The sequence below is a fragment of the Panicum hallii genome, chromosome 6 (assembly GCF_002211085.1).
Source record: "Panicum hallii strain FIL2 chromosome 6, PHallii_v3.1, whole genome shotgun sequence".
In the NCBI taxonomy this organism is placed as follows: domain Eukaryota; kingdom Viridiplantae; phylum Streptophyta; class Magnoliopsida; order Poales; family Poaceae; genus Panicum; species Panicum hallii.
Genome location: NC_038047.1, coordinates 44,164,973 through 44,178,570, shown reverse-complemented (window position 1 = coordinate 44,178,570; position 13,598 = coordinate 44,164,973). Strand labels below are relative to the sequence as shown.

The window sequence follows — 13,598 nt, the reverse complement described above, 5'->3', positions numbered from 1 at the left end:
TGAATACCCACTGTCTTGTATTCATAGCTGCACTCGACTCATGGCGACCAAAGATGCAGTTTAGCTCATGTTTTCAAATAATTCTGCTCAATGAAACAACGCATCAGTTAGGACAGCGCTCAACAAAGCCTGAGTGCTGCTGGACCGAAAACGCTAAAATACCAGCGGCATAAACATCATACAGGTCCTTTAACCAACCAGTTTCGACACTGCAGCGCAGCTGATCTTCTTCCCCTCTTCTCTCAAGTCTAGAATCAAATAAATTTTATACACAATAATTGCAGAATAGCCTTCACTAATCACAAGAACGGTGGCATCCTCTGGGGAGGAGGCACAGGCGGATAGCCGTTCTCTGGGTGACTCTGCGGCATCCGCTCACCAGCAGGCCTTCTGGTAAAACTTCCATGTGCCGGGTTCTGCATAGGATTGAAGGTGCCCCACCAGTGAGACTCGCCTTCAGCAGGGATCCAAGGGAACGGTGCAAAGCCCTCTCGCCCCCAAGGATATGGTCGGTCCATGGGTCTAGTGATGCCCTCAGCATCAGGAATGCTCCTGTTCACAGCTCCAGGGGCTGAAAATCCATGGGGCCCTCCAACCTCAGCTGAGGATGATGCTGCAATAAAAGATGTAATTGTCAAGGCCCTCGGCCTAACCCTTCTAGTGGTAGGAGGGAATGGGCTGCTCTGCATAGAGGAGTGCATCGACTGTTGGTACATATGGCCTCGTGCACCATGACCATGGCCTCTAGTCTCTGCCACAACAGCTGGAGCAGACCCTAAGGGTGCTACCAAATTGTTTCCACTGCGAGGTGTTGGCCTGTAGTATTTAAACATTGTAAGAGATACGGCATTATGTAGTTAACAGAGCGGAAGAAAATCAGCAAAGATTTGTAGCACTCAAATATTTTAGTGAGCTTTCGAATTAGCCAGTGGAACCATCAAACAGATCAAAATTTCAGGTTTCAGGGCTTGCAACTGAACTTCAGGATAATTTAGGTTTCAGCAGTTTTTTTTTTCCTCGACTACGTGCCATTCCATTAAGAAGAAAGCATATGGTACAATGAAGGGTGCAAAACGCACACCAACACACACAAACTGAAAACTAATTACAGCGGTGCCGATTACCTGTGTATAACAACCACCCTGCACTACAAGGCCAATTGTGTGAGAGGCAAGTGACCTCGTTGCAGCAACTAATAGGCACGATTATTAGGCACCACCTATTTGAGGTGGAGTATATGTACCTTTGTGCATAAAATGGGGTCTATGTAGAAAGTATAAACATGGGCAGGGGCGGAGTTGCATCTAGTTGGGGTCAGCTGACTCCAAAATATTCCGGTAATTCCTTGTAAAAAAACATATTTCGGTAATTCTACTATAATCCTGCCAAAAGAAGTAGCAATCTCTCTTTTCGAATATATAAGATTGCATCATGTAGTAAAAATCCCAATTACCCAAATGATAAAAACTTTAGCTTCAGCCTGAATATAGCGATCCAATATTTAAATGATACAAACCTATTTAGAATCAGATTCATGAACTGGGCATACCTATGGATTAGGGGATGATGACGCGCATATGATCTGGATCTCTGTTGGCTGCTGGTGTCATATCTTGGTAGTCCTATACCAAATGGAGCCATAGAATGATCAGGAATTCCTGATACAGGAAGATTACTCAAATGTCTGTGCTCACTGTCATGATTTCTTGACTCGGTAGCATGGAAAACTTGAGCATTACTCAAATCTGGAGTTGCATGGCCTTCCAAGCCAGTTGAATGCCGATGAAATGAAGTGCTTTCAGCACCAGAATTAGAAGTAGAAGGTACATGCACAGGATGAAGAAAACCACGCAGGGCAAGATATGGGCAAACAAGTGAACTGCTTGCAGCACTTGAGTGATCTCCAATTGTGTGATCTTCATAAAAGGGAAATATCAATGCAGTAAAAAAGAAAGAACCTTAAAGGGTTGAAATTTAAGTTGAATTCTTACAAGAAGTTGGCTCAGCTTCACGCTCCCTACAAAAGAAAATATAAGTTAAATTAAGAACTTGAATAAATGAAACATTTTTTTAAGAACCTGAGGTTCCATATATGGTATCACCAGGAAATAAACAAGTCTTTCAGCAAAACATAGTAATCCAGTATTAACAGCTAAATGCCATACATAGACAAATGGAATGGAAATACACAGCGCAGGGGGGACAAAATATCCTGATAGTCAACATTGGACTTAGGTACTGCCTCACTGGAATCAAAAAGCATATATGTACTCATCATAAATGAAGACCCAAATATGCCCAGACAGCGTAATTTCGAGTCCTCGTCGAGGCAAATTTGGGTGCATAGTTCTTCTTAATACGAAGCTGCCAAGTTCCTCCTAGGTTGGTCTAGTTTTACTTTTACAAATATAAAGGCCCCAACCATGGCATGTATTCATAAAAGATATGCTTACTGTATGGAAACTCCATATGGTACTAAGGAACATGGGACATGTCATATAGCTAACATAATGCAGTAATCGTCATCATGAACCATTGATGGCAGCATCAAAGGAATTAAGGGTTATACCTTTCAGATAGTAGGCCATAGGTTTAAATTCATCTTGCATGTTTTTGGCTTTTCAATTTTCATAGCTGCTTTCTGATAGCTAAGAACAAGTGCTTTTAAATATCCGTTGACATGCCATATGACAAAATAGGTACTCAGGTTTAAAAGGAATAGCACAATCCTCATTCTCGCTTCTTAAACAATAAAAACATGATGCTAAACCCATCCAACCCAAGGTAAAGAGAAGTACTTACTCAAACACAGATGCTAGCTGGGTGAATCCACTAAAGGGGCACCACTGAAACCCAAATGGCTGTGAGTAGATCCAACAAGATAATGAGAAATAGTAGAGAAATCAAATGATGTCAGACAAAGATGATGTACTAAAATTGAAAACTGCATCTTCACGGCACATTCAATACTCCCTCCGTTCATTTTATAAGGTGTAGTCTGACTGCCCAAGTTCCTTAATATATGAGTTATCCAACACAAAATTGATACCATTAGGTTCGTATTAAAAGCACTTGCTAATGATTATGATTTCGTAACAAATAATAAAATATTATAGGGAAAATTTATGGTCACATGTCGATTTTGCACAGCCTAACTATGCCCCAAGCCAGCATAATATTGTACTACAGAAGCATGGTAACACTTACTCTAGTGCCTATAACATACAAATTACAAACTAAAAGATATGACTTTTCATGATGCAAAAATAACAGGAAAATTATGTTAACACTTGTATGGCCTAAAAATGCTCTCAGATGAGCACTTACAAGGTCAGAGGTGATATCATAGTTGTCACTAGTCGCCCAGCCACCCATATCAATATCAGCAGAAGGGCGGTGTCCGCTTGCATAAAGCCAGCGACCTTTCTCAATCTTCCGACAGTTAGGGCATTGCATTGCTCCTTTTGCATTAAATGCAGATCCAATACAGTCTAGCAGAAAAAACTTGTTTGGTTCAGCAATCTGAGTAAGATATCATAATGTAGTTTGGTGCTTGCATTCACAGGCAGATAGAGGAATGAAGGGACAGAAACATTGAGATAGAAAAAAAAAACTAATGCAAAAATAAAATTATGCTGGCAGTATGCCAGTGTTCAACTAAATTTAGGTGCTCGACAAAATGAGAAGGCATAATTTGAAGGTTTCTTTTGGATGTCAGTGCAAAATATCCACTTGCTTAGCTACATGATGTGAAGTTGTGGTTGATATTTTGAAGATGATTAGGTTCATTCAATTATAAATGTAGCAATGTGGTCTGTGTGTATACCTTATCTTGGTTAAACTACAAGATCAATCAAGCAGTTAAAGAAATTGAGAAAATCTTGAATTAGGCGCCTATAATTTTTTAACTGAGAACTAAAATCTAAGATTACTAATCCCTGAACTAAATATGTTATTTTATTATTTGACCAAACTTTCTAATAAATTCAGAATTTATTTCATATTAAATTTTAAATCAAAAGACTTGCATAGGGAACCAACCCATCATCTATAAAACGTGAAGTATCACAAAGCAACAGTTCAGTTTTTGAAACAGCCTAAGTCGATTGAAAAACAAACATAATAGAAACATAAAGAATACGCAGTAAAAGAAGTAAATAACAGATCAGAAAGTAGCAAAATACTCAATGACCAGTAGTGATTAGAACCGCCACCAGAGGAGTTTTAAATGCATGGAAAACAAGGTGAAGCGCCCTAATGGTCATCGAAGCATCATCCCAAACATGCAAAATGAGACCGGTTAATTAAATGAGGGCCCCATTTTCACCAGATGCACTCGGTTCTTAACACAATGAAGGCATGAAATGAATTGGAACAGCAAGCCCTGAAGCTGGCATATTTGCAGCAAAAACTATCCAACAAATGTTTCACGTTACTATGTTATCACAGGGGCAAAAGCCACTGTAGACCTAACGACTAAGCTAAGTTGCCTGAACCCGCAAGGCAACAGGTAGTGAACCAACCCAAATTACCGCTAAATTCGATCTGCGGCCCCAATTCTGAAAGCCCAGCACTAGTAATTCCATACATGCAGTTTCAACCCACCCCACCCACCCCCTTATCGTCATCGGACCCATCATCAATTCATCATCCATCATCCGGACATGCATGTACATATGCATATCTCATAATTCAAATCTGAAGTCTGAATCACACCGTGATACCCTAAGAAATTCTGGAACTCAACCCGCCAAAACTCCTCTTTTAAGCCAAATTACGGCCGTATCTGCAGTATCCGAACCAACGCGACCATCCCAGGCAGATCCGGTTGAGCAAAAACCGCAGCGCAGCAGGGGCGCGAGGGAATCTGACCTAGGTGGAACTCGTGGCCGCATTGCAGCTTGGCGACGGAGCGGCCCCCGCCGCGGGCGAGCACCGGATCCAGGCAGATGGAACAAGCCGCGCCCCCGCCCCCGCCACCGGCCGCCTCCGCCGGCGACGCCGGCGGCGACCTCTCCAGATCCATCGACGCCTCCCCCAGGCGAGCCGCCTGCTGCCTCTCTCGCGACGGAGGCGCTCTGGGGTGGGGGCGGGAGCTCGCACGGGAGGGGAGGGGAGAGGAGGGTGGGGGGCAGAGAGAGAAATGAGGACGGTGTGTCCGAACGGAATGGAAGGGGGGGGGGGGTGCAAGATGGCAAAATGGTAATTAAGAAAATCGGATGGTGATTATTTGGCTTTTTATGCCGTTTACTTTACCAAGCAATATTTGGATATGTGTTCTTGGAGCGTGAAATTCGTGTAAAATGGTGTAATCCTATTTATCGAAGACACTTGGCATGGCTTGTTTTTAGAAAAAAAAGTTTTATTTTTAGGTTTTCGCTGAAGGTACAATGCGTACGCAGGATCTATCCATTCAACGTCTTTTTTACGTACGATCGAATGTCACGATTTTACATTACATAATTCCGTCCTATATTGTTCTTTAACCGTCTAAAAGCAGTTACTATGTTATCTAAACCATTTAGGTTCCAGAAATGATCACCCATATTTAAACAGGTTTTAAATTAAATGTACTCGCTTTGAACCACATAGGTTTACATGAACTTACTATAAAAAATAATCCCTTTTATACAACAGTCAGCTTTCAGCCAAATTGCTAATTTAGTTACTCCAGTGCAAAGGTCAACTGAAGAGGAGGGACCAAACTGAAAGCCTGGAGTGCTTGGTCAAATACTCAAATCTCAGGTAGTATGCATGTGAAATTAACGATCTACTAGCTGCTACTGGATGCCACTGGCTTCATTCAGCAAGCTCCGGCCGTCTGCGCGTTCATGATCCGGCGGCGGACCCTGGCGATGTACATGTCGGCGGCGCGGTCGATCTCGTCCTCGATCCTGAACTCCCGGCCGTCGCCCTCCAGGCGGCTCCTGATGACGTTGATCACCGACGGCTCCTCCTCCTGGCCGTCGTCGTCGTCGAGCCCGTCCACGGCGGGCAACGCGCCAGCACGGCGCTCGCTGTCCTCGTCGTCATCGAACAGCGAGCGCAGCGTGAGCGCCCACTCGGCGTACCCGCCGTCGCCGTCCTCGTTGGCCACTTGTTCGAACAAGCGAGCCATCTCGGGGAGGCCGACGACGTCCGCGTCGTCCTCCGCCGGCGCGACGGGCGTGCCGCGGCACTGCGCCGCCGCCTTGTCCCGGCCCTGGCCCTGGCGCGGCGTGAGCGCGCGGACGTGGCGCGATATCCCGGCGACCACGGCCATCCTGCGGCGGAGCGAGGCGAGGAAGAGGAGGCGGGCGCGGAGCACGGCGGCCTTCCCCCGCAGCGCGCCCACCGCCTTCCTCAGGAACTCGGCCGCCTTGCCAATGCTCTCCATGGCAGCTGGTCTCGGTCGGTGAGCTGATGAGGATTGGTGAAACGCAAATAAAGAAGATCAGGGAGAGGTGAAATCAAGAAGAAGTCACTGATCGATGATCTTGGTTTGTAGGAGTAGGAGATCACGGCCACTGCAGATACATGTGTGTGCCTTGTCCGAACTGGTGCTCAAAATTAAACGTGGTCTCCTTTTTATAGATGGAAAAAGATAGGGAGGTATTACATGCAGCTGGGCTTCTCAAAGCTCAAGTTAAGAGGACCTCAAAAGGCAACTATTGGATGACTATTAGGGTTCTAAGAAAAGCCTTGGAGATTACACTGATGATGAAGCAAAAGAGGCTCCAAATAGCAAGACAAAATGGCAACGAACTTAGATATATGCAAAAGCAGAAGCATGTATGTGTCTCCATCAGAGAGCGAGTCATCTGTTAGGCAAACCGAGCAAAGTGGCGTGTGATTCAGATACACCAGAACAGGAACCTGAATCAGTACTGAATCGATCACACCGCAGTCGACGGCGTCGTTGGTGTCGTGCAATGCTCTCCAGACGACGCACCCTTGGATCGATCGCCGATGCCTTTGCTGCAGCTTAGCGTCATGAGCATGAGTTGGTCCATGCTGACGACCATCTGTGTTACGTCTCGATCTCTACCATGCTAGCTGCAGATATCTCGCATGCCTAACACCTACTTTATTTGTGTGTTTTTGCTGTAGCTTTCTGCTTCGCTTTGTTGGGTCGCCACGCGTATTTGCATTGTACGCGGCGAACGGAGTCGTATTAGAGTGGTTGGTCAATAATTATTCTGCATCGTCAATTCCATTAGCAAGAAGGCCTTAATTTGGGCTAGCTTTGGATTAACTTGGTGATGGGCACATCTTCCAGATGACTACGTTGTTGATCGTAGAAAAGGGAGAGGTGTTAGTTGCTTGTGGACCTATGCTTGCAATCAAGCTAAGAAAGCAGTGTGTACTGCAATGATGCGCGGGAACTGCTTATTAGCAAGATTTTGGACCCTGCAACTTAATAATTTCGAGATCTAAAGTCGAACAAGTTTGAGGACCAGTGGTGTATTTCACTTTTATTTACAACAATCGCATACCTCATTTACGACTACTTCTTGCGGTCATAAATAGAAGTCCATTTAGGTTTAATTGATTCGTCCTAGGCCAGATCTCTACATTTTTACTGCACATCCCATTCCTAGCTACTGTACTTTGTAGCGAGAAGACGATCCAGCTTGGATTAACATGGTGATGTGTACGTATATATCCTCCATTTGGCTCCATCGCAGATCGCAAAAGGAAAGGAAAGGAAAGGAAAGGAAAGGAGAGATCGACACATGTGAAAAGGGAAAATGAGTTACTTGTCGATCTGTGCTTGCAATCAACAAAGAGTTCTGAATCGTGTTGGTTTGTAGCTTGAGATATGATACTTTCTTTTCAAAAGGTGAAGAAGGATGAAAAGGAGTGGTTGCAAACCCCATTTACCAAGTATGTATAATTCTTCTTCTTCTTTCTTTTCACAATAACAGAATGATCTACTTTTTTCTTGATCTTGCAAATAGTAGATTTATACATTGAGCATTCATTTTACTAGAAAAAGCTATAATTGTACAGTTGTTTCGAAGATCTTCAGACCTGTTTATTTAATTCTTGGAAAAAAAGAGATAAAAGGTTAGGCTAGCAGGCGCCCTTTTGCTCGATTGCTTGAGCAACATTGCAACAGCTCGTTGCATTTGCAAAACCTTAACTAGTTCACCCGAGAAAAACAAGTGGCAAGGACTTGGAAGGGCATCATGGATCGACAGAAATCCTTCTTTTGTCCTTTCCATCGAGCATTACTTTATAGAACCACACAAGTCCACTAGCCGATAAACACGGCACTTGTTGCAAGAAAGAGGAGAGCACTTTGGAGTTTGGACTGATGACACTTTTGACTCTGCTTTTTTTTTTCCTTCCCTTTTCTTCTTTCTTTGAGTACGTGTTTTTAGTTTCATTCATACTTCATGAGTTTGAATTAAAGGGTGTTTAAACTAAAAAAAATGTAAATGCATGCGAGGAATGGAAGTTCTAGTAGGAATAAAATAGGCTTTGAGTGTCACCAAATGTTCAATAACATATATCACCCCAACGCAGAGTATGGAGTATTTCATTAGCGATGGGACCAGACTAATGAACTGAATAAGAAGACAAAGAAGTCTCCTGAGGTCGACTCCAACTGAGTAAGAACTGGTTGGTACCATTGTCTATTGGTGCTGGGCTAGTCAACCAAGGTTTGCTCCCTCCTCCTACAAAATTGTTGCAACCTTCCAACTTACTATATCCTTTTAAACTTAAGAAACTGGATGATGGCAAGCTACGAAAGCTTCTTCACTGTCTTTCCATCTCAAATCTTTTGTTTTTTATGTTGCTCTGAGCTCATGTCTTCATGATGGCAAGCAAGTTTGCAGCCTTTCACCTTTATCTTTTGTTGCATGCCTGCAGGGATGAAACGGCTCTAAGAAAAAACATGCATGATGAACAAAAGCGATAGATAACAATCTCTATTTTAGGCACTTAATATTGATCTAGTGTTTAATTTTTCAAAAAAATATTTATCTAGTGTTTTGTTCCCCTAGTATATGCATCAGTAAGATGTTGATTGTTCTTCAGGAGACAAAATATGTCAATATTTGATGGCAAATGAATTTATATGAATTGTACACCGCGGTAACTTTTCCTAAATAGGGAAAGGGGCCTTTGTTTGAAATAAATTGGTTCTTAGGGGTTAATAACGAAAGTGACACTTAACACTTCAGTCTCCAGTTCAGAGCTCCAAAATTATTCCTTTCTTCTCAGCGAGCACCGCTGGGATCCCAAAGGAGGCATCACCTCCGATCGATCCTCTCCGCACCCACCCAGTAATCCTCTCCTTGCTCCCCTCTCGCCGCCGCCGAGCCTACTCTCTCAAGGTGCGGAGTCGCCGTCCCTCGCGGGCCCGTTTGATCCGCGAGAACCGCCTGCCCTCCGTGTTCCTGCGGGCGGCGGAGTGGCTGGCTCTGGAATCTTTGTTCTTGGGGGCTCATGAGCGCAATGGAACTACTTGCGTGAAAGGGAGCTTGCCTTTGTGGAGTCTGCGGGAGGGTCGAGCTGTGGGAGGGAGGATGCAGGGGAAGGCGCAGCTCTCGGATTCCAACCGGCGGATCATGGAGGTCGACGCGCCGCCGCGGCGGGTGTACCAGGCGTGGAAAGGAAGCAACGTGAGGGTTTCTTGCTCTCTGATTGGTTTATGATTCTGCGATTTTCCTTAAGATGGGCCATGGCTACTTCCAATTGTTGATTTTAGTAAGATCAAGGAATTAGGGGGAAAATTCTTTCTCTGTTGACCAGCGTTAGTACATGGAGACATTGGGCTGTTGAAATCTTGATATTTTTTTTGGAATTAACTGTAGTGGCAGTAAGTGCGCGTCCAAAAGCTACAGAAAACATTCTAGTGCAGTGGTGTTAGTGTTTGTTGATGTGTGTTTTATTGGCCCTTTGGCGTAGCAGAAGTGGTTCCTGTTTTAACGGGCTGTTATCCTCACTGAAACAGCTAGTGTAGGAGCACATCAAAGATGGTGACTATATGATGTTGATTTGCTACGCCACACAAATAGAGTGAGTGAGAGAGATAAACTGAAATTTGAGAGTAGTTATAAAAATGTAATCTAAGTTTGGGTTGAGGTAGAATCTGCATTTTGCAATCTAGAATATTGTCTGTTTGTTACTACGTTTCACATTCCATATGTTCTCCTTTGGGTGGGTGGGTGTGGGAGGGGGGGGGGTACTCATATGTTCATGGATTTATACATCTATTGCGAGTTGTTTATTTGCAGAAACAGATTCTAGAGCTCATCAACATGGGCTTAGTTTGTTCTGTAATCTATTATGTACAACTTCACCATGGGTTGAAATGCAGTGGCTACTAACTTAATAGTTGAAAGGATAGATCTAATTTTGGAAACCCCATATTCTTTACTTTTCAAAGTGCTACCTTCTTAACATGTGTCGGAATGAAGCTCATGCTCTTTTCTTCTTTTGTGCGTTATTGCAGTTGTTTTTCCTTGGAGGTAGACTTATCTTTGGGCCAGATGTGAGGTCACTCGTGCTCACAGTATGTTTAATTGTAACCCCAGTCATATTCTTTGCTGCCGCCGTTTGTCCACAGCTTGGTCATGAGTTCCAGAGCCAAATTGGAGGTTGGGTGGCATCTGTAGCTGTCATCTTTACGGCATGTGTAAGTTTAGGCGCCATCAACAATCACTTTGTTACACACCAATCTATACTTTTCTCTCTTCTATATTTCTGATTTTTTTAATGTGGAATTATGCATGGGAAATTTGTAGCCATCTTTTAGGAAGAGTGATCTTCTGCATTGCTTCTACCATGTTAAGTTATACCGTAGTTGCATCAAAGAGAATGGTCATAGCCATTACGCATATAGATATTGGAATAGAATGATTGTAGTGTCTGCAACATGGTAATAGGTTGACAAGATGACTGACATACTGTTCTTGTTTTTCAGATTCTTCTTGTTCTACTTCTCACATCTGGGCGTGATCCTGGAATTGTTCCTCGAAACGCTCACCCCCCAGAGCCTGAAGACATTGGTGAATCCCCAGATTGGCCTGGCGGTCAACATGGTTCAACAGGTTTACCACTTACAAGGGATGTTCTTGTCAATGGCGTTTCGGTCAAGGTCAAATATTGCCATACATGCATGCTGTATCGTCCACCAAGGTGCTCTCATTGCTCAATCTGCAACAACTGTGTAGAACGTTTTGATCACCACTGTCCGTGGGTAGGTCAGTGCATTGGAAAGGTAAGTATAATGTTGTGTCAACAAAATGGATCGGATAATGTTGTCTGATGAAAGAAATGAAGTGATAAGTAATCATTCTTATGGTCATATAGTAGAGGTACTTTTTGGATAATAATATAAGACCTTTTTAGATTGCTGAGGCAGCAGTTCCCTCGCCAGTCTAACAGGGAATGAGATATATGCAGTTATATGCTTTCTCTTAATGTTGTGTGGGATATAGGTCTGTTATTATTTTGATTTTAAATGTGGGTGTTACTAATCATGCCTTGAATTCTCTTTTCTTGCAGAGGAACTACCGTTTCTTCTTCATGTTTGTGTCTTCAACTACCCTACTCTGCATATATGTGTTTGCATTCTGCTGGGTCAATCTCAAGAGAATTATGGACATGCATGAATGTAAAATTGGTAGAGCCCTTTTGAAGTCTCCTATCTCTGGATTTCTCATTCTATACACATTTATTGCTGTGTGGTTTGTAGGAGGATTGACTTCATTCCACCTCTATTTGATTTCTACAAATCAGGTTAGCCTATTCTTGAGTAACTGGAGTAACAGTTAATCTGCTTTGCAGTTTATGAGCATTGATCAAGCTAAGCTGGCATATTGAAATCTCATGAAAAAAAACTTTTTGCAGACTACTTATGAGAACTTCCGATACCGTTACGACCGGAAAACAAATCCTTACAACCTTGGAGCGACCCAGAATTTCATTGACATCTTATTTTCAAGGATCCCCAGCTCAAAAAACAATTTCAGAGCAAAAGTTAAGGAGGATTCTGCTACCTTCACGACATCCCTCAGTATGGGACGGGTTCTAAGTCCGCCCAAGATGAGTGTGGACCTTGAGATGGGCACGAAAAGGCAAGCTGTGGCTGCGGAGGACTTGGAAGACTTGCACAGCCAGATCGGCAGTGCTATGGGTCTGGAGAGATGTGGCACTGAACCCCCGCATTTTGTTGGTCGAAAAGGCTGCTCTGAGATTTCATCTGACATAGAGGCATTTGCAGAAGAGTTTGGCATGGAACGTGGGCTCAGTGAGAGGAAAAAGATTGAGCGACGCACAAATGATGGTCCATAGAAAGTTTCGTTATCATAAGCCCCTCTCCAACATTCTGTCAATCCCTCAACTTAGGCAGCAAAAGTTTGGAAAGTTGAAAAAGAAGTAGGACAAAATGGTAGAATGAATTTGACAGGCATTGGTTAGTTCATTTGGCTGAAATTTCCAGCCAAGACTTCATTTAGAAGTAATAGATGTTCATTAACGACATAGGAATGATGAATCCGCACTCGGTTTGGATGATTTTATACTGCTAGTTCTATGTACTCTTGGTCCATGTGTTGTATTGTATGTGTGGTTGTATGTGTGGTGTGGCATTGTTGCTTCTGATTTTGTTGAAGCTGTAATTTGTAACATCAACCTGCTATCAGATTTCCTCACTTCTGTTTGCCAACCAAATAGTTTCTGAGATTCGATACCCTGTGCATTGGCTTATGGATGAAGTTGCTGCAATGGCTCGGTCACTTTACCGTGGAGCAGAGGAGACAGAGCAGAGAGCACGCCATGCCGCTGAACCTGAGGTTCAGGCGCCCACCTCACCATCGCCGCGCCCCCGGTCGACATCTGCATCCACCATGGCGCCACGCCCACCTCATGTACCAATGCACGAGGCACGGAACTACCCATCTGATGACGGAAGGGAAGCACAACAATCAACCATATGTTCTTATAAAAAAAACAATCAACCATATAGTTTCCGAGATTTGATGCCCTATGCATTGCTTACTGATGAAGTTGCAATGGCTCAGTCACTTTACCCCGAAGCAGAGGAGCCAGAGCATGCCATGCCGCTGAACCTGAGGTTCAGGCGCCCACCTCACCGTCGCCGCGGCCCCCGGTCGACATCTGCATCCACCACGGCGCAACGTCCGGCGTGGACGCCGCCGCGTTCTCGTCAGCCTGAAGCTCCGGCGCCCCCTTTATCGCCGCGGCGAGCTATGCATCGCCTCGCACCTCATCGCAGCACGTCAGCACGGACACGCCCGGCGGCGCGACGGCCCACCACAGCCACACCCCTCCTTCCAGAAAACCTGACACCAGCAGGCGTCCGCCCGCTCGTCCAAGGTCACCGCGCCACGGCCTTGTGCACCCACCGCGGCGTCATGTCGGACTTGGACGCGGCACACCGTGCGACGGGACGCCATGGCGGCCTGCCACTTGCAGCCCCCCATTGCGCGCGCGGAACTGGGCAGGCAGAAGCGGCGGTGACTGGTGCCGACGCAGGGAGCGGTGGGTGCCTCGCCGGCGCTCCTAGCGTTTACTCCAGACCATTCTCCCCTTGCTTGCCTCGCGAGCGGGCTCTCGGCTCGCCGGCGGGCGGCCTTGCG

At 44.7% G+C, this 13,598-nt stretch overlaps 3 protein-coding genes and 1 long non-coding RNA gene across 8 annotated transcripts; 1 reads left to right on the top strand and 3 right to left on the bottom strand.

Moving 5' to 3' along the window:
* LOC112896807 (E3 ubiquitin-protein ligase RFI2-like) lies at positions 1 to 5,162 on the bottom strand. 4 transcript variants are annotated; one of them, XM_025964936.1, is made up of 7 exons: positions 4,873 to 5,162; positions 3,328 to 3,491; positions 2,803 to 2,861; positions 1,992 to 2,017; positions 1,695 to 1,916; positions 1,550 to 1,622; positions 1 to 816 (listed from the first exon to the last, which is right to left on the bottom strand). In XM_025964936.1, the coding sequence occupies exons 1-7, from the start codon at positions 5,024 to 5,026 to the stop codon at positions 300 to 302; spliced, it is 1,215 nt and encodes a 404-aa protein (XP_025820721.1). In that variant the 5' UTR covers positions 5,027 to 5,162; the 3' UTR covers positions 1 to 299. The 4 variants fall into 4 exon arrangements, with proteins under 4 accessions (XP_025820721.1, XP_025820722.1, XP_025820723.1 ...); XM_025964937.1 differs by having other exon boundaries at positions 1,550 to 1,658; positions 1,740 to 1,916; XM_025964938.1 differs by having other exon boundaries at positions 1,740 to 1,916.
* A 395-nt stretch (positions 5,163 to 5,557) lies between these two features.
* On the bottom strand, positions 5,558 to 6,720 carry LOC112896808. The gene has a single exon (XM_025964939.1). It carries the CDS (start codon positions 6,374 to 6,376, stop codon positions 5,804 to 5,806), a length of 573 nt encoding a protein of 190 aa, XP_025820724.1. The 5' UTR covers positions 6,377 to 6,720; the 3' UTR covers positions 5,558 to 5,803.
* Positions 6,721 to 8,469: 1,749 nt separating this feature from the next.
* Positions 8,470 to 13,521, bottom strand: LOC112898573. The gene is made up of 3 exons (XR_003229855.1): positions 13,029 to 13,521; positions 12,741 to 12,897; positions 8,470 to 8,853 (listed from the first exon to the last, which is right to left on the bottom strand). It is a non-coding gene; the product is annotated as an uncharacterized LOC112898573 (long non-coding RNA).
* Positions 9,174 to 12,681, top strand: LOC112898572 (probable protein S-acyltransferase 7). 2 transcript variants are annotated; one of them, XM_025966907.1, is made up of 6 exons: positions 9,487 to 9,614; positions 10,448 to 10,463; positions 10,562 to 10,630; positions 10,919 to 11,215; positions 11,503 to 11,736; positions 11,848 to 12,681. In XM_025966907.1, the coding sequence occupies exons 4-6, from the start codon at positions 11,114 to 11,116 to the stop codon at positions 12,289 to 12,291; spliced, it is 780 nt and encodes a 259-aa protein (XP_025822692.1). In that variant the 5' UTR covers positions 9,487 to 9,614; positions 10,448 to 10,463; positions 10,562 to 10,630; positions 10,919 to 11,113; the 3' UTR covers positions 12,292 to 12,681. The 2 variants fall into 2 exon arrangements, with proteins under 2 accessions (XP_025822691.1, XP_025822692.1); XM_025966906.1 differs by having other exon boundaries at positions 9,174 to 9,614; positions 10,448 to 10,630.
* Positions 13,522 to 13,598: the final 77 nt, after the last annotated feature.